The 26,939-nt window shown below is 40.8% G+C and overlaps 1 protein-coding gene across 28 annotated transcripts in view; it reads left to right on the top strand.

The window, feature by feature from the left end:
* Nucleotides 1–26,939, top strand: part of AGBL1 (AGBL carboxypeptidase 1) — a 388,880-nt gene that overhangs the window by 74,151 nt on the left and 287,790 nt on the right. For all 28 annotated transcript variants that reach the window (XR_014957536.1, XR_014957537.1, XM_085588337.1 and 25 more), the window contains 2 exons: nucleotides 2,356–2,500; nucleotides 5,958–6,111. Coding sequence is in view for 26 of the 28 variants with exons in the window: in XM_085588337.1 (XP_085444463.1) it covers nucleotides 2,356–2,500; nucleotides 5,958–6,111 (299 nt within the window). In the remaining 2 variants the exon portion in view is untranslated. The remainder of the gene's footprint in view (nucleotides 1–2,355; nucleotides 2,501–5,957; nucleotides 6,112–26,939) is intronic.

The following is a 26,939-nucleotide window of genomic DNA, read 5'->3' as shown; positions in this document are numbered from 1 at the left end:
GTATCTTTTCTGGGTGGGTGGTTGTGTGGACAGCGGAGATGCTGGGAACAAGGATGAAATGTGCTGCTGAGCAGGGCTGTGAGAGCATCCCTGCCCTGGGGATGGTGTCTGAGAAGGCAGGAGTGAGCAACGCTGAACTACCAGTGCAGCATCAAGGTCAGAGGTGTCTCTTGCTGCAAAACCCCTGGGTTGAAGTGGCCATTTCAGGGAGGAGAGGACACTTGTCTGCAGAATTACAGACTACAGAGGGAGAAGCCTTTACTCTGGAGTGCTAGGGACAGGAGGGAATAATGTCTGTGTGAGATATTTAGGCAGTATCAGCAAAGACCTGCTTCCTCCCACACCTCTGACTCCAAATGTGAACTTGGAGGGGAGGACTTGGAAGAATTCAGCACTTTTGTGGCCACACTTTATGAATAAGGTGATCTTATCTTCCAAGTGACACTTAGACTAAAGGCCATGGAGGTGAGCATTTTCCTTCTGCACCATGGAGGAAATGGTTATTAATTATCCTTTAGTGTCAAAATTAGCAGGAACTATATTAAATGTCATTGTTCTGACTTCAAAACGATACCAGACTTTAACCCTTGATCCAGTGAAATACATATATAAATGCTAAGTTCATGTTTCTATGTTAGTGAGTTTATTGAATTTTTTTCCTCTTTTTTCCCAATATTAAGGAGCTTTATTTTTAAAAGAAATGTTGGGGTAAAGGGTTCAACTGAGAATAAAATCATAGGCTTTTCAGTTTGCTGCTGTGACTCTGTTCCTGCACTATCTATTGATCCTGTTGGTATCACTCACCCCACATGTTCCTAAATATTGAATTCAAGTGAAAACCTAGCAGCACTGTATTGTCTCTCCCTTATGAAAAAGAGCTGATTATTTTGGAGAATTTGACAAGAATAATTATCCTTTCTCTCCACCCCTTTGAATAAAAATGAACAACAGCAAAATAAACTAGTATTGTAAAATTCAGGAGTTGAAATTGCATCTTTTGGTTGCCTCTTCTTTTTTGCATTTTAATGCAACATTGATGATAACATTTGTCAAAGAAACCTCACAGTCCTTCAGAATTGGAAGGTTTGGCAACAGCATAATTGGTGCAATGTGGGAAAAATATTGTTCAAAATGTACTTATGGATGCAATTTGCTCTGAGGCTTCTCCCTAAAGTGCATGATTTGTCACTTCATCTCTGCTGAAAGAAAACTTTCCTACTCAGCCTGAAGTCATCTCTTCAGCAGAATAAGTCTCCTGCAAGAGATCAGCTCCTGACACTAGGCTGAGGAGCTTGGTGTAAGATTTGTAGTCTTGCTGAAAGCAGTGTCAAGGATTTGTGTGCTCTTAGACCTTGTCAGTGCTGACCAGCCTCACCCAGAGCTCTGCTGTAGTGAGGCTTCAGCCCAGCCACTGCTGTGACCCTGTTGCTGTGTCCCTGCCTTGCTGCACATCCTGATCCTGGCCATGAAGTGACCTGCTGGTTGGACCCAGACCTGCCTCATCACCACAATCTTGTCTGATGATCTGAACCTGTGGCTGAGTTCCTCTGCTGTCCCCAGGCATGGCCTGATCAGGTGTGTGGGACATGACCCTGCCTCAAGAGTTCTCTGCTCTTCTGGCTTCCATGTCAAACTCGGTTCCCCATATTTTAGGGAGCAGCTAGTCCTCACTGTTCCCTGAGAGGGAGAGGTTCAAGCCTTCAAAAAAAGAGGGGTACAAAGAAGAATTTTTGGTTTGGTCACAACTGGAAAATCTGTATGAGGTGACTTCTCTTTCATACCTGGTCTCTACCCAAACCCATTCTTCTTTCTTCTCAGCAAAGTGCCTTTGATTGTATCTGAAATATTTTAATGTATGTCCTATTTATTATTTATTTTTATTCCTGCAGTATGACTCTTCTTCCTGTGGTGGAACTGAATAGTTGGTTTGGTAGGGTATTCATATTTTCTAAATCTCCAGGCTTTTTGTGGAGTATTTTCTTATGGCATTGTTCAGGGCTGTGAATAGGAACCTGCCTCTCTGAGCAAGATAATGTGGATATCTGAAGAAATACAGCAATTTTAGCTGAATGCATAGTTTAAATATGTCTGGACTCTGCTATATGAGCTACTATTAGCTGACTGCTTCTTTATTTGCATCTTAACAAAACGAAGCATTAATGGATTTTATTTTCCTAGGAGAGTGCTTCCATCCCTCAGCAGCACATGTCTGGCAGTTCTGCCTCCTAACTCCCTGCTGGGCTTTGTGTCCTGTTGTGTGGATGCTCCTCTGAATGCTTATTTTTTCCATGGCTGCTTCAAATGCACATCCAGAAGTGAAAAGCATTTACTTTCCTCCTCTTTCTCTTCTTCCAGAAACCACTACCGCTGCAGTGCAGCTGCAGGAGGAGGCATGAGGGGAAGGTTCTACTACACCCTCACCTTCAGCATCAAGTTCCCTCACAAAGATGATGTCTGCTACCTGGCCTACCACTACCCCTACACCTACTCCACAATGATGGTAATGCTGACATGTCTACCTAGATAAGATAATGGCCCTGACAGGTTGGAGCTGCTTGGGTATGTGTAGGTTTTAAGATGACACAGAAGATTAAGCTCACACCTCATCCCTGGGAGTGCTCAGAGTCAGCTTGGATGGGGCTTTGAGCACCCTGGTCTGGGGGAATGTGTCCCTCTCCATGGCAGGGGGTTGGAATGAGATGATCCTTAAAGTCTCTTCCCACTGAAACCATTCTGTGATCATGATGGTGTCACTGCCTTGTTTACAGCTGCAGCTCCTGACAGCTGTAAAGCCCAGAATGCTGTAGAAGAAAAGAAATTTCTCAGTGGGATAGCTGAGCACAAACCATTAGTGCTTATACCAGTCATAATACAGACCAAAGATGTCTCCTCCCACTTGGGGTGGCAGGATCCTCCTCCTGAAGGGCTGGGAAGCAGGGGGCTAAACCTAATGAGAGCTCAGGTGTGCTGCCTGATCTCCTCCTGACACAGGGCAGCAGCCCAGCTTTCAGAGCTGCACCCAGCATTGCCAGGCTGCTGGACCTCATCTGATACTTTACCAGCTCTTTCCTCAGTGTCAGTAGGAATTTGTGACACTCCCACCAGTGCCATCAGTACAGAAACTAAAAGAATACAACTCCACAGCATAAATTTAGTTGTTGAGTTATAACAAGTTTTTTTACTGGGCACAGGCTTGTTTTCCACAGCCTCTTCTGTGGAAAGGGGTGGATGGTAAGGGAATTTTCTGGGAACTGCATCCAATGTGCTTCCTCTATAATTGATGTAGAGGAGATAGGATGAAAGAAATGAAATGAATAGTTCTGGGAGTAGCTTTGCTTTGATGCTAAAGATGAGAATAATGTTACTGCAAATGAAACCACACAGTTCCAGTAGATCAGTTTCCCTCCCTTCTGACCTCAGTTTCCATTATCAGCACATTTTGTTTTGGGCAATACATGCTGGTGTGGGTTGGTGGAGGTCACGGTGTTTTTCTAATGATATCAGTTTGCTATAAGCAGATATTGGAGGCTCTGCTTTCCAGGGGACAGTGTCCTCCCCTGGGACTCGCTGTGCTGCCTGGCACACCAGCAGAGTTAGGCTTATTCATTCCCACTTCAGAAAGCCTCTTGTCAACTGGTTTGCATCCCATTACAGACATTCAAAGAAACTGCTTCCAATATCTGGAAGAAGGCCAGTCCAGCCTTCAGTCCAGAACATGTCTGGCAGCTCGCTTCTCATCACTTCCTCACCAGTTACTCCTAAAGTTCCATGGGGAAGAGCGTGTGCTCCAGTGGTGGGGTCTGACCTTGAAGACACAAATATCTACAGTGTGCAGGGTAAAAAATACATGCAATGCTGAAGAATTGGTTGGAATTATTCACCACCATACATTTCACATAAATGCAGTGCTGCATCATTATTTTACTGTTATTGATTTCTATCTTTTGCTGGCACAAAGCAAGAGAGACTTGGAGAGTTTGTGTGCTCTGGTAGTGACTGAATATCTCACCTGCTCCTGAGAGAATAGAGATGAAAAAGATGTTATTCCTAGGCTTCCAGTACCAGGTCTTTAAGTATTTCACTGTCTCTTCAAATAAATTGCTCATTGAAGTTAAAGGGAGCTTTGCCCCAGGAAAAGTTTAAATGAACTCGGACACAATAAGGACCATAAAGTTTGGCAAATAGGAATTATGGGTGGAAAAGGCTGATAGATTGTCATGTCCAGCTCTAGCTAAAGCAAAATCACTACTTCTAATAATTCTGCTTGGGCTAATTTAAAATATCAAGTGATGTACTATGCACATCTCCATTTTCCTTTTATTTCCACAGTAAATAAACAAAATCAGGTTTGTGCATCAGTAGATTGCATTTTAAAGCATTTGTCCACTGGTGAAATGTGTTGGTTTTACATATCAATAATAAATTAAAACTGATTATGAGCCCAAGGGCTCAATTAAAGACATAGTGCTTTGGGGAAGAAGATAAACTTGTATATGGAGTTAATAATTTGAAAATGTTTTAAAATATCATATATATTTAATGGTTATAGGCATATTTGCAGGAAACATTGCAGAATCCTATTTGAACTGTACTCTGCAGTTCATTACTTCTTGTCCATTAGTAATTACATTCCTTTTATGAACAGTAATTTATCTATTTTTATATCACAGTATTAATTGTTTTGATATCTAGCTGAAATCTCTGTGGTAGCTATACCCAATTAAGTTTCACTGGGTACCAGGAACATAAGTAAATGATAGTATTGAGTTTTCTCTAATCTATGTGAGATTGTTAAATGAATTTAATAATTGAATTTACTTTATAGAGCTGTATTTTAATTGTTTTATAACATAGCTGACTGTAAACTTCAGTTCTGTATTTACATAGCTCTATTTGAATGCTGGGAAAGCAGTCTGAAACATGGTGAGCTCCAAGATTTGATAACCAGGAATGTGGTGTCCCATAAGTGTAGATTAAAATTTAACCCTGACTGGAAGAGACAAACCATCACCCTGTGAGGGTCATTGAGTGAACTGAAGGGTTTTTGTTAGGATAAATGTGCTCATTGCACTTATTCCTACCAACTGGGAGGCAACTGGTGTTCCACAGCACTCAGCACCACCCCACAGGGGCATTGCTCACACTCACCAGCCACAATGCAAGCAGAGAGCCACACTTCATCTACTGTGTGGGTGACAAGTGGCTCCATGTCTAATGAGATGATCAGAATTCGTTCCAAAAAGTCTTTCTTCTAAGTTGCCAGTTCTTTTCCTCAAATTTCTCAAGAAGCTGTTGGTCTTTAGAATTATTTAAAGCTGTCATAAACGATGGGGGATGGGGAGAAAAATCTCCCTTTATAAATAACTTCTTGGACAGACACTTCAAATTTCCCACTGCTGATTGTACAAAATGTTGTTTCGATAGAAACTTTTTGGCTGCCTCTGATATGGAGTTGTCACTGAGTTTCACTGGCATGTGGTTGACAGCTAGGCAATCAATTCTGTAAATGTTCAAAAGTGGTGAATTTTCTCACGTTTCTACAAAATCCTTATTAAAATATAAAGAATAAATGCTTCCCTTTTGGATTTTCATGTATGCATAGAAATTTCATTATGCACCTAGGAACTGTTCAGGCAAATTCATAGAATGGTTTGAGCTAGAAGGGACATTTAAAGGTCATCTGCTCCAACCCCTCTGCAATAAAAAGGGACATCCTCAAGTAGATCATGATATAACAATAAATATTCTGTGCAGCTTCAGTGAAGTGGGATGCATTGTGAATGGCTTGTGCATATTTGTGGGATGTAAAAGGTGCTGATACTAACTGGCAGAAGAGGATATGGGAAGTTAACAAGATATGAAATTAGTATCAAAAATAATATACAACTACTGGAATAAAATCAGGTTTTATAGACTGTGAACTCCTTTATAAATCTGCTTCCTTGCTTCTTTTTCAGTCCCATCTTGATATCCTGGAACAAAACAGGAACCCTAAGAAGGTTTACTGGAGGCAGCAGACACTCTGCCAGACTCTAGGAGGAAATCCTTGTCCACTGCTCACAATCACTGCCATGCCTGAATCTAAAAACAGAGATGACCTGGAGCAATTCTGTAAGTAGCCCAACAAAGCATTAAAAAAGATGCTGGTGAGTTGTGCTCATGTCAGCAGTGGCAACAACAACCTCTTTTGTGAGCAAGCTGATTTTCTTGTCTTTCTCATTTTGAAAAAGGGAATATAAATATGAGGAATAGCCAATTATGATGAGCTTTAAAAATTACAGGTTTGCATGGAAGAGGGAGGAGAACTGGTACCATTTTGTACTTCTAATTTCTCTTCAAAAACATTTGAAAAGCTCAAAATAAAATATCTCCTAGAGCAAAAAACTGTGAAACAACTAATCCAACAAGATTTTTTTTAATATATTTTATGTTTTCTACTAAAATTTTTATGTATTTTGAATTCTTAAATTTGGGGGTGGGGAAAAAAAAACAAAACCAAGATAACTCATTCCAAGCTGGACCAGCAATTGAAATCTTCTGGTGAAATTCCAGCTCATGCAGTGTGCCCAGTAGATCCATCTGGACACAATATTTCCCTTTGCATTCTGAGACCATACTGATTATGTACTTTTTAATAGTAAATATTATAATTGCCATTTTATATTAAGAGCTGATTATTTTTCATTGTGAGAGCCAAAGATTGCAACCTTCAGTGGCCTTGATGAACAAAATTAAGATATGCATGTTTCTGTAACTCAACAGCAAGTGATAATTTTCTGATTAGCATCACATTTGGTTAGATTTGATTTTAGAGCCTAAATCATTAACTGCTTACATGTAGGTTAATTTTTTTTTTCTGAAATCAGAAACAAGGTGTGCAGTGATTTTTTTCCTCTTCAAACATACCACAGGTTGAGACCTTTGAGGCTTGTGGATATTTAAATTGTCCTAAGATATTTTTAGATGTTAAATGAATACTTTTCATTACCCTACTTAGGTACTAGGCTAGAAGAATCTAAAGGGATTCTGTGACATGAACTACAGTTCTTGTTGCAAACTTCTAAACTAAAATGGACTTGAAATATAAGAGTTGGTGATAGTTATTGCTCTCTTTTTTGGTCCAGGTTTGGAGCAGAGTGCAGCTATGCTGACATTACAGTGTAATCATCCACAGTTCATACCTTTTTACTGTAATAACTTGATTACAAATCCAGCTTTTACCCTGGATTAGCAAATTTATATCAGGAACATGCTTTTCTTCGTTGAAATACTAAGACAAAATAGCCAAATACAGGCTACATGGGGAATTTATAATGTGCATGCACAGCTTTAATTGTGGCTGTCCATGCCTGGGTTGAAGAGAGAATTCCTGCCCTTAAGCACTTTTTTTCCCATTATAATGATGACTTAGAAAACCAGTAGGTGAGAGCTGGGGAGGGGGAGTTTGGCTACCTAAAACAGCCTTTGGCACATGGCAGGTGATCACCTGGTCAGATGTTATTTGCTGATGCCTCATGGCAGAAGGTCTCAAGGGGGCAACTGAAGGTAATTTGGAATATTTTATTTGAGGATTGGAGCCATCTGGAAGAGGCATGCAGTGAATGAGGTTTTCTGCCCAAGTAAGAAGCCCTTTCCAATGGTGGTATAAATCTAAAACTGAGCTAATATTTGGATTTATCTAAGCAGGGGCTTGGAGTGAGTCAGTCACACAAAGAGTCACTATCCTAAACATTGGGCTTTTGCTGTTTTGGTTTTGAAAAGACTTTCTGAAGGGAGTGTTTTGTGATAGGAAAGGAAAAAAAAAGTCAAAAAAGTATTGAGCTATAAATGTGATCGTGTTGGGAGGCGTGGCCATTTTCTGGAGCACTCAGAGTATGTTAGATTCCTTCTTGCAGTGTTAGAAGAGAGCCTGGCAGGTTTTTAAAGGTTGTTACCTGTCTACATAGACAAGGCTTGGTTTGCTTATTCAGCCCAGGTTTGCTGAAATACTCATAAGGCATCTATGAATAATTTGGACATATACTTTTTCCAAATGCTTCAGACTGTTTAATATACTACACCTAGATTCAAATCCCAATTATGTGGCTTAAGTCCTCTTTATTTTCAGTAGAAGTAAATATCTCCTTCCTTGTGGTAGTACATGAAGCCAGTGGGAGCTTGTAGCTCTCCTTGAAATGCCATGAAATCCTGTGCCACTCAGCCTTTCCTCTGAAGCCTTGCACTACAATAAGATTGCAGACTTCCAATCCATGAGCCCATGGAACACAATCAAAACAGAACATGTAGAAACCCCATTTCTCCAACTGAAAGAGAAGTTTTTTTGAGGGAAAGACCTTGTCAAGGCAACACAGTTTCACTCAAGTTTTCAAGACTGCAAAAGTAAACACCAATACTCTTAAGTTATGAAAATATTTATTGTTTTATCAAGTGGAAGAACAGCAAGGCAGCACACCATGTTTTATGCTGTGGGGATGCCTGTAGGCAAATCTGAATAATCATGTATGTGCTTATTTTGTTTGAGTAGCTTGGATAATTATGGCTTTTGGGGATGCACTTAGTCTAATTTGTGCTGCTTTGTGTTGCTTTGATCAGCAGTTACTTCTCAGTTTCCTCATTTTGTATGACATACCCATCTTTCTGTGAAGTGTTTTGGCTGTTGGAAGGACCTGTTTGTCAATGTTTTCCATGCTAAAAACATAACTCAAGAGCAACAACTTAAAGCTAAATATGAAGAGACCAAAGGGTGGAGGATTTCCCTGCAATAAATCCCATGGCTTTGTGCAATCTCCATGGGTATTTCAGCTTGAGAAGGAATGTGGAGCTCCAGCATTGGGGAATTTGGCACATAGATGAAAATGGACAGCCGTTGTTTTTCCTTCTGGTTCAGGCCAATGCACATTTTTCATGAGCTAGAGTAATTTTGATTTCCTATCACACTTATGTTGCCTTAGTTACATGTGTTAATCTGTACCTTGAGAGTTTCTTTTCAGCATTGCCCATGGCACAAATTTCACCAGGTCTTTGTGGCTCCTGCACATGATACTACTGAAATAATCTAAATCTTTCTCAAGTATAGACAAGTAGGGATAAGGAAACATCACAAATAAAGAGGCACTGGGTGGGTGAGGAGTGTACTGGGGAGGCAGCAGGATCAGCCTGGTAGGAGTGCAGTGGGAAGGAGTTATTTTGTATTGGAAGTGCCCAGGGAGAGTGAGGGCATGGCATCCTCTGTGTCAGCTGTGCTTTACTTCCCTTCCTCAACTCTTTCAGATTGCTCTTGTCAAGCTCTTGATTAATGTAGTCCTAGGATGGTTAAATTTGTCTGAGTTAAATTTATTAATGTGCACCTTGTTAATAGGAAGAACAAGCCATGCTGAAGGGAAGAAAAATGGGCTACTTTCTTTCTTTTATTATGCCTTGTTTGTGTGAGGCTTTGATACTCACTTTAGGCTCCTTTCTCCTTCTACTCTTTATATCTGCCCTTTGTATGATGGTGGTGTACTGAATAATTTTTATTAAATGTTCTGTTCTGAAATTGCTATGAAGACAGAAAGAAGTGAGGTGGGAACTCTTTGGCTTCCTGGGCTTTTTCTCTCATTTATGCTCTCATTTAACTTCTAACTCAGCTACAATCAGCACAACCTCCACTCAAACTTGATCCATGTCTGTAAGCACCTGGGCTGGTCAGTGGTCCCTGCTGGGCTTTGCAGCTGCATAGACTTGAACAAATTGAGACTGAGAGGGACTAGCTTGTTTTTTGTGGTTGCTGTTTAACTTTAAACTTGCCCTTCCTGCCATCAGATGAAGAAGACTCAGCATCCAGCTAGTACGGATTTCTTCAATACCCAGTCTAAGTGCAATATCCTCCATGGTCTTGATATAAAGGTAAAATAATTTTGGCTGTGTGTGGGTGACTTTATTTCTGGCTAAGTTAGGTCTGTCTGATGAGAGTTAAAGGGACTTTTGAAGGGAGAAAAATTCCCAACATCTTTCAGAGCACTCACAAATGAATGCAGAAACAAGGGCAATGATAAAACTTCCAAATCTTGGTGCCAGTTCCTTGCTTGATGAATTAATAGGTGTCTGCAGAGCTCTGATTTTCTTGTTTGCCATGCACACAGAACCCAGTGAAGGCAGTGTTAGCAGCATGTATGTGTACTCAGTAATAGTTTGCAAACTCTTAATTCACAGTATTATTTATGCATGTGTGCAGTGTGTAACTCCACTAAACTCCCTGGCAGACAGCTGAGCAGATCCTGCAAGCAGTAGGATACTGTTGTGACAGAGCAAATGGACAGATTAACTCTTCAAAGAAGTGTAAGGAAAATATTCAAACACTGCACAGGCAATGATAAAATTGTCTTCTCGTTAAGAACTAAAGGACACTGATATGTTGCTAATGTTAACAGAATGGTGGAATTTAAACCACCAAAAGCAAAACGATTGGTCAGGAACAAGCAGTGTACACTCTACACTGCTATGTGAGTGTTTTTCAGGAGGTGTTTCCTGGATGTACCCTTAGTTGGGGTGGATTTGCTCTCACCTTTAGTCAGAGAAGGGAAGGAGCAGGACACCTCTGAGATGTGATGATGTAGTGTAGGTGCCTTTCTGGTTAGTGCTAACACAGAGTAATGACTCAAGCAGCCCCAAAGGAATTGCACAGCTCTCTTCATGGCTGGTTGTACTGTTGTCATCCCCATTAATAATAGTGATTATTCAGAGTGTTATGTGTATTTGAGAGTCAACACATCTAATGAGTATTCCTTTAGCCGTGGGTAGCATTATAGATCTGAATTCTGTGGCTTAAAGTTAACCCAAATTGTCCCGGAAATTTAGAAGTAGAGGAGAGGGAAATTAAACAAAAATGACACTAGAAAATGCATTTGTATCTGTAATATCTGTCACTTTGAGTTGCTCTTCTGTCATCATATGTCCTCTTTATGCATGGCTGAGGAAACCATTATGAATACTGTCAAAAAAAGATAATGACACCTGCTTATTTTAAATGTAGTCTCCCAGGGATTTGAAGCACATTTTTTGTCTAGGCATGTTTCTGAAGAAGGATTGAGTAATGTTTTTGGGATAGATATGGTAGGATGCTCATACCATTGAAACTGCAGATGCTCCTGGAGCTGGAATGAGGGATAAAGTGAGACTAATGAGGTGTCTTTACCTGCTATCTTAAGCCTACAGAATAAAAAAAGGCACAGTTGCTGGGAAAACTGTTCTAACATTTCTCAATTTGCTTGTATAAGCTATTTAGATGGTTGTTTTGAAACTTTGATCTTTTCTTAGGAAGAAACAAGTCCTTTACCTTTAAATATAAATTGCAGCAAAGAGCAATTCCTGAGCAAAGAACAGCAGAGGATGTGAATTGCAGAGGCCACTTATGCAGGATACTGGGAAATAATGATCATGTGGAAAATGTACACAGTTTAATTAAGCACATTGATTAAATCAATATGACTCAAACAGCTTAGTGCTCCAATCAGCTTAATCTCATTAAATGTAATTCAGGCCTCAATAATTGATTAATAATGCATTATAGTTTATGAATTATTGACTCAGAGTTATTATAACTGTGCCTGCTCCCCGTGTGGCAGCCAGTGTTGCATGTTAATTATGAAAGTCTCAAGCCCTCTTGAATAACTTTTTCAAACCTGGAGATGACACATCTCCTAGTGAAACAGGGATCAAATTAGTTCAGCACCTTATTGGAGTCAGTCCGCCCCAAAGGAAGCTGCACTCCTTAAAGGAAGCTCTCATCTAATGTTGAAACGAGGAGGTAGAATGACCCGCTTTGATTGGTAATGATCTTTTCAGCGGCAGAAGGGCTGCCTGTAGCAATTCATCTGGAGTGCTAACCTGGCATTGTGCTGGCTGGAAGCAGCTCACACCAGTGAGCACATCTGCTCTGCACTGTCCCTGCCAGGGATCCTCCCTCCAGCACACGTGCAAGCAGTGTTTGCATTGCACTTTGCCACTTGCTTGTGGACCCTCAGGTCACACGTTTCTGCCAAATGGGGACCCATCCACCTCCCAGAACTGTCTGAGTGCTGACTGGCTTCTGTGGGAAGGTCTGTCACTGTCAAGGCAGGATGGGAATGAGAAGACTGACTCAGAAGCTGCTGAGAATAAAACTCTGGTTTATTCAAAATACACTGCTCTTATATACAGAGCTTCGTGAGGACCAACTCCATCGGTCCTGAAGTGGAAACAACCCACACCATTGGTGCAGAGTGCTTGACACACAGTGATAGAACTTAACTATAAACAATGTGAACAGTAAGAGAGATAAAGAATTATTTACATTCTTCTCCAACGCTTTCCTAGGCTTCTGCCTGGTTAGAAACTCTCCATTTCTCTCTTTGACTGAATCTGAGGCCCACAAAGGTCTGATAGGCTTTTATGATGACAGCACCACAGTGCTAATGTTGTACAGGAAGAACAAACCATTGCTGCTATTGATGATAATCTCAGGAGACAAACCAAGAACTGAAGAAAGCCCTGGCTCCTTGGGTGGTCCCCCATTAGATGGCATTTCCACTGAATGGCAACAGAAGATGTTATCTCTGACAGCCTGTTTTTGTAGCTTTCTAGGTACTTATTGTAGACCAAATTGCAATTTTATGCAGAAAGTGTCCACCATTTCCTTCTAGTATTCCATTTACAGACCTGTTCTGCTTTTTCCTTTCATCAGTTCTGTCTTTTCTTTTTTTGTGATTATAGTTAAAAGTGAACAGATTTTACTGTGTATAGAAATTGATTGAGATGATTATAGAACATTGGAGAAAAACATTTTTTCTTTATCCTTGCATCTGCAATAATGAGGTTTGTGTCTTTGTATTTTTTTGATTTGAAGATTTTCTCCTAATTTGCAGGGCTGCCAGGCATAGGTGCTGATTTCTTTCTCACTTTGTACCAAACACTTTGTTTTTGCTGACAGGAAGAGTCAGCTGTTGTGAAAACTGTTATCCTGTTTTAATGCAGCAGTGAAAAAAGGCTGAATAAAATTGTCATGTATTCTACAGTGCTAAATAATTACAGAATTGAGAATGTGTTTTTCCACTTGAATAGACAGTTTCTCAAGCATCTGAAGGCAAAGCAAAGCTGTCCAGTTATGCAACACTGATGGTCTGTGCTGAAATTTTTTCAAGATTGTCTTTCAATTGCAAACATCTCTTCTACTTTTTCTTTCTGATATCCCAGTCACAACAGCGTTGGCAGCTCCTTGCAAAAAGAGCAGAGAAATTTCTGCAAAACTATGCTCCTGTTTGAATATCCAGCCTGCTGCCATAAAGATGGAAGCTGGTTGAATGGAATATGAAATCTGTGAGACAGACACATGGTTGTGTGCAGGCTGAGGCCAGTATTTTTCATGATGTATCAAATGCTCTTGGAATCCCAGCGTTTGGTGGAGCTGACTCTGCCAGCACAGCTTTGACACTGTGGTCATCCTTCTGTGAGCTTGGCAAAATGCATATTAATGTATTGAATTCCAGTAGTCAAGGCAGCAAGGAATGGACAGAAAACACTGAACGAGGATGCTAAAACTGGGATATGAAGCACAGACAATCACAGTGTTTTTAGCAAAGAGAGAAAGTAAATATTAGGGTAATCTCTCATTTTGTCCCACCCTCTGCCTAATGCAGCATGATGGCAGAATAAGCACCTTAAACAAGATTATTGGTAGTGTTCTTCATTCTGCTGCCTTGTTCTGCATTTTTTTTTTGAATAAAATTCCTTCTGAAATTTGGGCATTTGTTCTAAGCTGTCCTCTGCTTATGGGATAGAGCAGAAAATTCTGTAGCAGTTTTTTCAGCACTTGTTCAGCTGCCTTTCCTTCTTTGATTTAGAGCAGTATTATTTATGCCCTAAAGATTTAGTATTTCCATGTCCTTTCTAGAGAAGAAATGATCTGATTAAAGGCAGAACTTTCTGGAACATAAGTTATCAATATCTTCTTGGTATGGACTTGGGACAGAACATCAGGAGTTGGACTTGATGATCCTTGTGGATCCCTTCCAACCCAAGATACTCTAAGATTCAGTAGAGCTTAAGGCTGGTAATGCTCCAGACTTCCAGAACATAACAGCCTTTTCTGATACACTAATGAATTAAGCATCTTGAAAATCTAAATTAGCATATCTTAGTCATAATTATTTCATTTCTTGATTGGTTTGTCAAGTGCTTCAGAAGAGTCTTCTCACAGGAGTGTGGTACTACTTGTATTTTTGCTGCCAGGCTTTGAAAATTATCAATGAAACTGAAAATGGTATGGTTGCATGTTTTTCTTATATTGCTTTGGAAATTTATAGGCAGCTGCTTGGAATATGCTCATCTTCCAACACCCCATGATCATTTCTCACTGCAGTGGACCTGCAAGCTTCTACAGGAGTGCTAGGTTGCCCAAATTCTTGCCTTAACAGAAGGGAAAAAAAAAAACCTCTCCTTTAGGTGGAAACAGTCTGTGAGAAGCCTGCAGGTGATGTGTTTCCAATGGCCAATCAAGGTATTGAAATACAGCCCAGCAGAACCCCCAAGCAGCTCTTACTCCCTCAAATGGTGAACAAGCATTAAACTGCTACTGGGTTTCTATTATCAGCTTCAATTTATGGTGTGGCCAAAAAAAAAAACCCAAATCAGCATGTTTCTGTGAGTGACACATTTCCCATACCTGGCCATAAATTCTAGTCTGGTGGGGCATGTGCTAAAAGGTCATTGTGGTACTGTGTAAGTCAGCCAGAGAAGCTTTTGAGTTGAGGTAAATCACTCCTCAGTATGGCAGAGATGGGCTGTGAGAGGGAGGACATAATTTTTGGGTCAGACTGTCACTGGAGATTGAATATTGATAGGAGCAATGTGCTTACCAAGGTGTGAAGAGTTAATGCTTGTGCCTCAAGGTAAAAGCCAAGGTCAGGAAGGAGTTCCTTCACCTGATCACAATATTGCCCAGCTGTTTGTGTGTCATATTACACAGAGAGGGGCTGTTTTTCACAAGTCAGAAGGTCTGGAGCACCTGCTAATGCATAAAGTGTGTTGTCATGAAGAAAATTGGGTTTGGACACCTGTGATAAAGCAGGTGTTTCTGGTCAGTAGTGCTGAAGGTGTGGATAGTGGGACAGTCTGTGGATCACCCTTGCTCCTTGAATTAAAAGGTCAGTAAGAAGTTCCTCAGGTTCAAGCTTTAAATAAGGTAAGAAATTGTCATTTTGTAACAGTAGAAATGTGACCAGTTGTTCTTCTTTCTGTTTGGTTGTACCTCCTTGTTGAAAACTGCTAGGCAAGCTGTGATCAGAGATTTGGGAGCAGGACAGCTGGCAGGTTGGCCTTGTGGAAGAGTAATCTGTGGCTGGAAATCCCAGGGGGTGTAGCACATGTACCAGCTGCTGTCAGACCCACACAACCACTCCTGCCATCTCAGAGAGCAATTTTTATTTCTGCTTCAGTATTTTTTTCCTTTTCTGTTCCAGAAAAGCTGTGCTGATACACAGATTGAGGTAGATACACATTGCTTTCTGATGCCTGACGATCTTGTGGGAACAAACTATTTTGGATGGCAAGATTGGGCAGAGTTGGCAGAAACTGGGGTCTGCCACTCTTCTAGCAAACCATCGCTTTCAGTTTGGGAACTCAGCTTGGGGATAGTTTGTCAAGTCTTGCATAGTTTGTGTTAAGAACTGCTAGGCTGTGACAGAACCCAGAGTGTGTCCTGCTAACAGGGAACTCTGCTACTCCGAGGTAGATTTTTCATGCTCCTGTGACTCTTGAATTTCTCACTCTAACAATAGGCTTCAGCTTGCACAGGCAAACCCTTCCTCAGCACCCAGAACTAACAGACTGTTGGGAAACAGTGTGGGTGGTGTTATAACTTTCATGTTGCTTTCACCTTTATCCTTCTAAACTGGAAATTTTCTTGGTGCTTTTAAATCTTGACTGACTGGTTTGGAGAGACTGTCTACTGCATCTGACTTGAAAATAGAAAAGTCATTCAGCTGATACCTCAAGGCTTTGAAAACTTTCTGGAAAACAACAATCTAATTTCTGGATTTAATGTTCCAAGCTATGCGTTTTTGTCTGATAAAGGCTGACCTAGCTAGTGATGGGTTACGAATGCCTGGAGTTGTTTGGATTGTATGGAATAGTTTTAGTGCATGTTTGCTAGAGCTGCAAGCAGTTAGTTTGTTCAGCTACTCTGCCCACATCCATGCGAGGGGCTCTACACTCTTGTGAAATGTAGCAAACACTATTTCTATGTGCTGATCTTAATCAAATACTATTTCTATGTGCTGATTTTAATATTAATCTATCCAAGAGCATTACTGAGTGAGGAGGCATATTTGCAATACATGGTATGCATTTGTTTTTCTCCTGGTTTTGTATCTAGAATTCTGAGCACCTGCTATTTCTAACTCTCACCTGTAAGTTGATTTTGCTGGGAGGGTCTATATGGATTTCTGCCTGACCTGTTTAACTGAGTTTAATTTCTGTAATTGGAGAATGAGATCCATTCCTGTGTGACTGATGCAGCCAATCTTATCACAGGAAAATAAGGCAGCAATATGTTGAAAGTAGTAGTTTGCAGATGCCACAGGCTGCTACTACTTGTTGCCTATAACTGACAGATTCTAGAAACAAGCATTTGTGATTAATGGGCTGCAATTATACAGAAATACTGAAATGAAATGGGACTAAAAATACTCCATAATGATTTTTAAAAGGCCATTCCGTTAATGAGGGGATTTGTCCATCTCTACATCAAAAGGAAACTTGTTAGCTCTCTGAGCTTGCCCACCTGTTTCTAATGCAGAAATAGAAATAAAAACCAAGTGGGGACAGCTGCTCTGCTCAGACTGCAAATGTGCTGATAAGATCAACGAGCTGACGAGTGACATGGTAGATACTGCAAAGTGCACCAGTGCTCCCAGACAGCTAAACTTGGACTTCTGTATCATTTCAGGGCACTTATTTATGTGGCTGTAACACTTGGAAAATTATATCTATCAAATCACCAATGCGTTTAGAATTTAATTGGCTTTATCAATTGTAATTGTTGTACTTCTTAGGTGGAGGGGGTGGAAATAATTATCCTTGCCACTTGGCAATTATTTTTATAAGTTTTTACTCTTTTTTCCCATAGAATTTGTTTAATAAACTCTTTTGCAAATATATCTTGCTTAACCTGGGTGCTTTGAAAGAATGAGGTTAAAGTAAATATGTTGAAATTTTTTTAAACATGATGTGGGTGGAGGTGATGAGTAAATGAAGAAGTCAGAATGGGGTTGTAGATATGTCCACACATAAGGGAGGACTTGTGGACAACTTAGGGACATTTTTTTTTTGTTGTTGTTGTTGTTTTTTTAAGAACCAGAGAGACCAACTACAACACTCTATTTTATTTCCTCATTCTTCCCTTAGCACTTTCATATAATCTTTTGCTTTTTCCCCTAGTTTGAAAACATGAAGTGATAGTGATGGATAACAGAATACCATAGCACTCTGCAAATGTGTGTGTGCTTGATAATTTTGGGAAGGATGGGTGGGTTCCAGAATGAAAATGACAACTGATCTTGATATAGGACAAATAATATGACTGAGAGAGGCTCTACTGATTATGTCTAAGTGCACAATTCAATTCTTTTCATAGCTAATGAAAAGATGAGGAAGTGATTTGAAGTAATGGATTATGTAGAAAATCACTTCTAGGGTGAATGTGGATGGCACAGAATCCTTTGACTGGAGCTTGGAAAACAGGTGTTGAGTTTCCAGCTCCAACTGATTTGTATTTTATCCTTGGGCAACTAACTTGATTTTTCTGTAAATCCTTACGTTCATAACTTGGAAAACACTTGAAATATGTAATCTTCAGTCTACGAAGTGCTTTAAGAGAAGATGAGTGAGATGGAATTTATTATCACTGGCATCAGAGTGACTTTGACAGGTCTCCCAGAGGATGTTTATGTCCCATGGTGAGCACCTAACAGAGGGCTGTGACTAGTGATTGAAGTAGAGATGAAGAAAATAGGCAGATGGATGGGAGGGCAGAAAGTCCTTAAATTCCTTGCTAATCAGGCTGTGCCTGTTGGAAATAAAAATGCAGAGAGGTTTTTATTGTAAAATTGAGGTTGTAGTGGATATTGCAGCAGAAACTCTCTCTGGCTTAATTTTCTTTTCCTTTGTGCTAGCTGTGCTGGGGAATTTTTGATATAAAAAAAAAAAAAGTATTTTTTAATTTTTTTCTTTAAGTCCTTTCTACCCCTGTAGCCAAGTGCAAACGGTTCAGCCCGACTGAGGTCATTCCTTTCCTGTCCTGAGTAGCAGTGGACAGTGCAGGCTGTAACAAGATTAGTGTCTCTAGTGTCTTGTCTGCTTTGTTACTTTGCAGTGTTGCTGGTCACCCTCACAACTTGGGAATTGTTATTGTGTGCAGTAGGGAAGTGCATTTAGCAGAGCAGGCGTTGAAGGCCATTTTTAAGCTCAGTCCTGGCCTCTGGCAGCCCAAGCTGTTTAGCTGTGTTTTATGAATCAGGTCATATCGTGTCTGCCACAGCTTCCAGATGCCAAGCTCCTTCTGTGACAGTTCTGTCAAGAGTTTTGAAAGGGCACAAAAACAACAGCCAGAGGGTCACCATGAGGCACAGCTCAACCTGTGGGAATTGTGCTTCAAAAAGAGCTACTGGCCAGAGGCTGAAAGAGAAAGCAAGAGACAGATGAAGGGCTTTGGGCATGTTAGCAGCTGTGGTGTCCCCACTATCACTATTCTCCCCATTCTTAGCCATTACTAACTATTGAATGAGCAAGGGGGAGAATGCCTGTCAATAAACTTGCAACAGCACTTCTGCTCATCACTGGCTTCCTCCTTAAGTTCGTGTCCTAGATCATACCTTTTAAATCACAACACTCCCAGGGTCTTCCTTCTAGCTTATCAAAAGTCTCTCCCACCAGCAGGGGCATCACTTGCAATGCAGACACCATGACTTTGTTTTTCAGCCTATCAAAATATAACGTGAAATTAGGCTCAGACCTGACAAAATTGCTGTTTGTACAAAGGGTAGTGCTCCCCATTAAATTAAATGTAATCTAATAGGCTGAAATAAAATAAAATATATCAAATTAAAACATGCAGGTAATGCATGCAAACCCTAAAATGAATTTGGATTATAAACAGGTAATGAGACTGAAAGGTTGGTTTCCTCATCCATGAGGGAGGCATCCTAAGTAATACAGAGGAAAGAAATAATTCAAAGACATCCTTTGATTTTGAGAGTTGATGGGATCCTTTGATTTTGAGTGTTAGGTGGCAGGGGAAGGTTATTTTTTGGTATAAGTAGTTTTTCATTAGCTGCATATTCTTGCAGTTAGAAAACATCAGTTAGAAGTTTCTTCATATTTTGAAAACAATGTATTAACATAAGAAGCTTTGTTAGATACAGCAAGAAGACAAATCATCTTTGCAATGCTAGCCATTAGCCTGTCATGACCATGATTTCCAGGGATTTTCTTTTATATAAATAAGTGTTTCTTTTAAAAGCACTCAGAGTTTACAGAGCAGGAGATGAAGTGGCTGTGAATGCTCTGGCATAGAATGGTTTTGATATGAGTGTTTCTTATGGCACGTTGAGAGAGGAGCTCATGCTGTGGGTTGTCCAGGTTGTATCGAGTGAATGAGCTGCAAGTGGAAGGATTCTGGGGCAGGGTCAGTTGGAAAAGTTTAAAGTTCTGCGGTGAAAGTGCAGGAAGGCACTGGGATTGAGGAAACATCACAGTTATCAGCTTTATGAAGTCAGTCTGTGTACTACACCTCAAAAATTCAAACTGATTAGGAGCTATCAGTTGTGCTGTTACATTATTTGCCTGAAAGAACTTTCTGGATTGCTTTTATATAAATTTAATATCACTTAGGTAATTATGAAGAACTAGAAGCTCTCCTGTGTGAAAGCTCCCACTTTTGCAGTGATACATGGAGTGCTGAGGAAGGACATCACACTTGTTTCTTCTGGGGCTGCCAAGATTGTTCTGCAGCCTGTTTCCTTTATTCATGAGAATCTTTTATTATGCTTTGTAGCAACTTGTGGAGATAAAATAAAACATTTTTCCTCACCCTAGCCTTCCTGCCATTTTATTTCCTTGAACATACAACTCTGCCTAACTTGATGCTCCACTCCCTGCAGTGATTGATGCAGGAAGACATCATCCATTAGACATCATTTTCCTGGCATCTGAAGGGAAGAACTTACTGACCTGAGTCTGAGACTGCTTGGCGTGTCTTTCCACAGACTGTTTGAAATTTCTGCACTTTATTTGCTTCATGCAGTGGCAAATTTTGTTCCACCTAGTTTTGTCAAGTACTCTGGGCTCAGATTCTGCTATATGAGCCTCATTCCTTCTTCATCTTTAGGATATCTCAATAGTAGAACTGCGTGAAAAAAATACAGTATGAGCTTGGTTGGGAACTTCAGGGCTCATCTCTGCTGTTTCTCCTGGAAAACTTGTTATGGTCTGTCACACAACAAGTCCTGCATTCTAGGAGATGGAACATGGTGCTGCTTCTGTCATGATACAAGAGCATTGTGCCAGCATCAGTTTTGCTCTCTTAATGATGTGATTGAAAGACCTTTTATGTTGACCCCTTATTTGTGTTCTTTTGCTCAGGTATTTGAGGAGTTCATCTAAGACCTTGCCATGAGGACAAGATTAATTATTCAAAATTGTAGACAGTTTAACCTCATTGATCTATTGTTTGTGGAAAGCAAGAATTTCCTTTGGGATCAGATCTGGACAATGTAGTTCTAAGATTTAGGATAGACTTAGACAACAATGATGTAAAAGTCAATTTAGTGATGCCACAAATGAGCTCAACCTGCAGAAGGTCCTTTACTGTGAAACTGTTGACATAGTGAAGTGGTAGAAGGTTTTTTTTTTTGTAGACTTTTTGTTTATTTCTGCTTTCCTCTGTGTTTTTTATGTGTAAGAGAACACACAATTTAAAGTTCTCATATTTTTCTTACTCCAGGAGAAATACCAAATAATATTATTTTTAAGAAACATTCCTAGCTTGACTAAGTCTGGAGCAATGAGTGATAAATATCAAATCAAGCAAAGACAAAAAATTTAATTTTTACCATCAGAGGCAATCTGTAATGCTTTTTATCTTAACAAAAATTGATATTTCATCACTTTGACAATGAGAGGCTCTGATTATACTTTCTTTTAATATATTTTACTACTTTCAAGTCATTCCCTGAGGAAGACTTCAAGTCAGGGAGAGATGGATCTGTGCCACTTAAAAGCACAACACATATTTAAGAATAAACATTACTTTATGCTGTAGGTGGTAATAGGTGGGTCTTAAATATGTACTGCATAAAGAGTAAAGAGTTTTTTTAGAATAAACTATGGAGTTTGTCTTCTGTAGAGAAGAACAGCTTGAAGTACCACACAACTTAAACTTATATTAAACTGTTAAACCTGACTGTTATTCCCAGGAGTGGAAGAAAATCTAGCAGATGCCCCATTTCTCATCCTCATTTTAGGGCTCACAGGCCTCCTTGCAGGTTCTAAGTTCATCCCAGAGTGGACAAAATATTAAGATCTTCACCCAATTTTTTACCATTCCTTTCATGTCTAGATTTCCCAGAAGGAGAAATTAGCAAAATTTGGGCTTCTTAACTGGATCCATTGAAGTTAGCAAAGAAAACTAATTCCTGTTGGGTTATTTCTGTCCCCAGCCACTGCAGGATTGTTGTGTACAAAATGACTTCTTGTGCTCTGGGCAATGTGGTTTTAATGTTAACTTCCACCTCTCCACAGGGGAGGCTTTTTAGTGGAACTCTGATATTCGGTCTAAATGTTCCTTTGTGGGGTTTCTTGCCATTAACCCCAGATTCACCCGCGTTGGGCACTCTGAGCAAAATTCCTCTTGCACTGAGGCTGCTCTGGCAGTGAAGGGCACAGGGTGCTGTGCTGGGGTAAAGGCTGTGTCGCCCCAGGCAGGAGATGGGGACTGAGGCATTGCTCACTGTGTGTGAAAGCCATTTGTTCCTGGAGTGTGTTCTGGGGGCGTCCCCTCTGCCAGCAGCTCCTGCTCCAGCCTGTCCATCTGCTGCCCTGAAATTCCACACAGAAGCCATTAGTGCCATCCACGGAGCAGGGGACATGGCCAGAGGGCAGCTCATGCCTCAGAGTTCACAGCTCAGTGATGCTCTGCCCTGTAGGTGCAAAGGCAGCTTGATCCCTTTAGGGATCAGATTCTCAGAAGCCTCTCTGGCAGGGAATCTAACCAGAAAGTGCAGTTGTTGCTCTTACAGTGTTGAAATGTGCCTTGCAAATGAGAAAGATGAGCTGTGAGTGAGCAGTGGGTATGTAGAATGAAATGTAAAAGCAAGGGGTGAAAATATTGCTGGTTTGGAGCTGAAGCCTTATTAAAGTCCTGTCTGTCCTATTTGGGCAAATTCTTTCTAAAGTATCCTATGTCACCAAAATCCCATTAAACTGTCACATAAATTATCAGGGTTTCCTTTTTCCATCACTGTGGATTACCCAGGGAGATATTTTTATGACAATGGAAGCTTTTTCAGTCTGCTCCTCCTGCCTGATTTCATTTCAGATGAAATCCTTCTCTCGGAAAAGAGCCCATGGATTTTATAGCTCTATGGATCTCTGCACTCTGCTTGTTACAGCAGCTGTCCTTCAGGTCTCTGTGTACTCATCTCCTGCCTTCACCTTCTTTTAGGCATGGGACAGTTTAGGGCAATGTTCTAGTTCTTCTCTCAGTTCAGTTTTTTTGTCTTTGTGCAAAACCCCAGAAGGTGAAAGTCACATATATGCCTAACTTGAAAATATTGCTTTTTACTGCTTGCTAGGTCTCAGAAGCCTTGCATCTCTGCAAGACAGTCTACATTTCTCCCATGCTGACTGAAAAACATGTGGATTGATGGCCTGGCCATGGCAGTACAAAATACTTGAGTATCTGAAATTGCCTGCTGCCACAGAACAAATTAAAGCTATAATGTGTGTGTTATAGAAGCAGGGGGTGATAGATCCTTGCCTGCCTTCTGACAGATAATCTGGAGCTCCCTACATCAGCCACCTAGATCAGGTATTGGACCTCATCTCAGTGGCTGCTGCTCACACCTTTCAAGGCATACATAAGTAGAAGCTGAGAATCTTAATCTTAAAGGTAATAGAGAGGCTTTGGAAGATCATTACTAATGAGAGAAATCCCAGAAATCATATTACTCCAATTTTGAAGTGGCAAGACTGTCACTAAATGAGCAGGTAAAACAGAATTTTTCATAAATAATTCTGTTCTGTATGTGGGAAGAAGCCCTAATGATGTCAAAATATGATGATGAAATATTTCCGAAATTTCTGATTAGCCACTAATTAGTGGCTAATGGTTAACATGGCTTAACATAGCTAACATTAAGTAGTAAGCAGACACCTTGCATCAAAGAGAACACAGGAGGTGGCAGAGCTGCCTTGTGGGCTGGAATAGTAATTCCAGCAGCCCTCAGAACAGAGAGCTGCTTCCACAGGAATAAGGGAATGGACAAGTTTCTAAAGGAGCTGTTATGACTTAGGTGGCTATAGGCCTCTGCTGGCTCTGTTTTGGGTACTGTAGTGGAGATTTTTGGCACAGGACTTTATGAACTAGGGCCCATCACGGGGAGGGCCAATATTCAGGCACAGCAGTGAGGGCAGTCAGGCCACCATAGGTTGGCTTAGCTGATAGTAACTTGGGTTTCTTTTTATGCAGCCAAGACCCAGTGGTCAGTAAGGACAGATGATTGCAATCTTTTTATAGCAACCTTTTGCAATTTAAAGGTTATTTCTCCTTCCTCCCTGTTCACCTTTTCTTTCTGTGTCTGAAACGTGTTTTCTCCAATTTTTCAGCCTAAGATTCTAAACATTTGATGATTTTCAATGATCTCTTCGGTTTTCATCAGGTTTTTAACCTCTGGTGGGCAGCAGTGGGCACAGCACTGCAGCTATTTGGTTTTGCTCACTGTGTTGAGCAGAGAAAAGCAACAGAGCGTTGCCAGGTGTGGGTCCCAGGAGAGCTGCCATTTTTGCAACTGCATTGCCTTACCATCTCATCTGCTGTAATCCCCTGATCCTTCTTAGCAGTGCTTTTTCCCAGCCAGCTGTCTCCCATCTTGGTTTCATGCCCTGGGAATGTGGCCGAGGGGAGCAGAGATGGATGGCAGCAGTGAGCACAGGTGTGGGAGGTGCACCCAGGCAGAGGAATTCCTCTGCTAGCCCTGGGATGAGGTAAATGCACGTAAACAGCTTAATAAGGTACCTGCATGGTTTCAATTTTGAAGTCTGATGGTGTTTGAGCAGCTCAGAGGGTGTGCAGAGTGACACTGGGTATGCCACTGGATGCTGAGTGGGTGTATCCAGGACTGGATGATGCAGAGGTTGGAAATTTCTGCTAGACTAATGCAGGTGCACACACTTGGGATGGGGATGTTCCTTATAATCTGAGGCAATTTGAAAAGGGATACAGTAGCCTTTCCATGGGTGTAAGTCCTGAAAATAAGATTCAGTTCTTCCCCAGCTTTCCCCAAGGTATATGCTTTGATTTGAACTGCAATTAGTTTGTGTGGGTTTCCTTTGCCTTCGGTCATACTGAAGGTCCTGATAAATAATGATGGTGTTTCCTGCTGCTTTAAGAGTTTGAGATTTTGGGAACTTCCCCAAAACAGCTTTGACAACTTGCTTACCAGTTTCCTGCAGTTCAAACCCAGCATTAGTAAGAGGTCAAGCTGAACTGAGGCTGAGCATTCTGTACCCAAATTCAGCTCCCTGATCATCTCTGATTCAGAGGTGAATGAATTCATAAAACATGTACACAAAAGAAGGTTGCCAAGCAACTTGGAAGCTGAAACTCTCCCATCAAGCTATGAAGGTAGAGAACAGGCAGCTGAGATGCTTTGTTATGTTCACTTCTTTGCCACAGGTAACAGTAATAAAACATATAGTACAGACATATTTAAGAAAGGAATAGCTCATTGATAATTCTGGAAAATAACAGCTGATCCTGCTAGGCTGTGTTTTGCCTCTGTATTAAGATGTATCTGCTTTTGGACCATTTAGCCAAAAACAGGCACAGCAAGGAGATGGCAATCTGGGGTAGGGAAGATTTATTCTGTTTTAAGGCAACTGAAAATCTGACAAATGGTGGAAAAGTTTTAGGAGGGGAGAAAAGTATCTGATGCAGATTCTACCTCAGATCAGGCTCATTGTTTTCTGTTATCTCAGTATTTGATGTTTTTTACAAATATTCTTTAATATATTAATTTTACATCACACCATATCCCCTCTTCTCTCTGGCTTTGCTTAACTCTGCAGCCTTGGCCATGTCAGATGGATCCAGAACATGAAGCAGCTGTGACATGCATGGAAGAGCTATGTGATTGTCCTCCTGTTTACACATCATTTACTTACAGAATAGCCTGTAACAGCTAATTAAGTTGGAAGGAAAAGTTTTGCTTTCTTGGGTTTTCTCTACTATATCCTGGGGTAAACTTGGCCCTTTGATCTGTGTCATGCTCATGGTAGTCATGCTGTACTTAGATATAAAGGAAAAAAAGAAGCCTGTATCTTAATGGCCCTGGGCTTGTGCAAAGGAAAGAGAGATATGCAGAGGCACAGCCAGAAAGTTTCAGCCCAAGACCCAGATCTAGATTGAATTTTTCACATGCTGTGTACATAATTCCCTTTGACTCCTTAAAAAATCTTATCCCTGCGTCATTTCAATGTCCTGTCCCTTTACAAATGGCATGGCTCAAACCTCAGCTTGAAATAATTTAGAACAGCAGCCCAGGTCAGGGCATCTGGAACTGCTTTTCATTTCCTTTTTGTGCTCCCCTTGATGAGGGACACTGCTGTGTTAATGGGGTTTTGTTCTTTTCTTTCAAGCTTCTCATTCCCCAGTTGATGTCACGATTACTGACATCAAAGTCACCTCTTAGTGAACCTTGGTGATGACATGACTAGAGAAAGACCCTTAGAAGCAGGAGATTTAAGCAGCAAGTTAGCATGTCTGGAAGAACAAAGCTCTCATTTTCATTCATAGATACACAATCAAAAATGAGTGAAGAGAAGGTGAGATGGGAATTAGGTGATACATTAGTAAAATTATCATTCAAAGGTTCTTTGCTCTAAGTTTTGCAAGAGAAATCAGTGGTTCTTTAATCTCCTACCTTGGGTATTGTTGTTGCCATGTTATATTCTGGGCATGTTGAAATGTAACACAGTGTAAGGAGACATGATTTGCTGGATAAGGCTTTATGTATCACAAAAAGGCTCCTCTACTTTCCCTTTTTATTATTTTCATTCCCAGAGAAGGTTATGTGTCATGTGGGCTTTGCAGAGATAAATGCCTAACTTGAGCTTTCTGGCAGCTTCTTCAGAACCTGGAAAAGAGCTGCCTAAGTGTTGGCCTGAGGATTCTGAAGATTTAAGCTCAGTTCTGGTCCTGGGAGGAGGTCTATGAGAGAACCTGAGGTTGTGAGTCCTTAACGCAGGTTTAGCAGGGCATGGGAAGTTGTACCATGGAGCTCTGAAAGAGCAGAGAGAGAAGTGCAGCTGGGCAGCAGTAAGCTGTACTGGGTGGTACTGAGCTGGTCTGGTCAGGACTGCAGTTATGGGGGTGCTGGAGGTCAGGAATGAAGGGAAGGAGCTGAACTGAGTGCAGAGATCTCAGCTGGTGCTGCTAGTCGAGTGTGGAGCATGGCTGGCCAGTGCTCTGCCTACTCCTTTCATGAGCTCTGTTAATAGCAGTTAGCACAGTAATTCCAAAGTAACTGGATATGCTGTAAACCATGAGTTTGGGCCACTCCTGCTGTTTTCCAGGTGTTTGAAGAGTAGCAAGTTTTATGGCCATGTCATCAACTCTTTGCTCTGTTTGCTGCTTCATTAGTTGTCATGCT

This window comes from Lonchura striata, chromosome 10, assembly GCF_050655825.1.
Source record: "Lonchura striata isolate lonStrDom1 chromosome 10, ASM5065582v1, whole genome shotgun sequence".
Lineage (NCBI taxonomy): Eukaryota > Metazoa > Chordata > Aves > Passeriformes > Estrildidae > Lonchura > Lonchura striata.
Note: the sequence above shows the minus strand (reverse complement) of the source record. Positions and strands in the feature narration are given on the sequence as shown.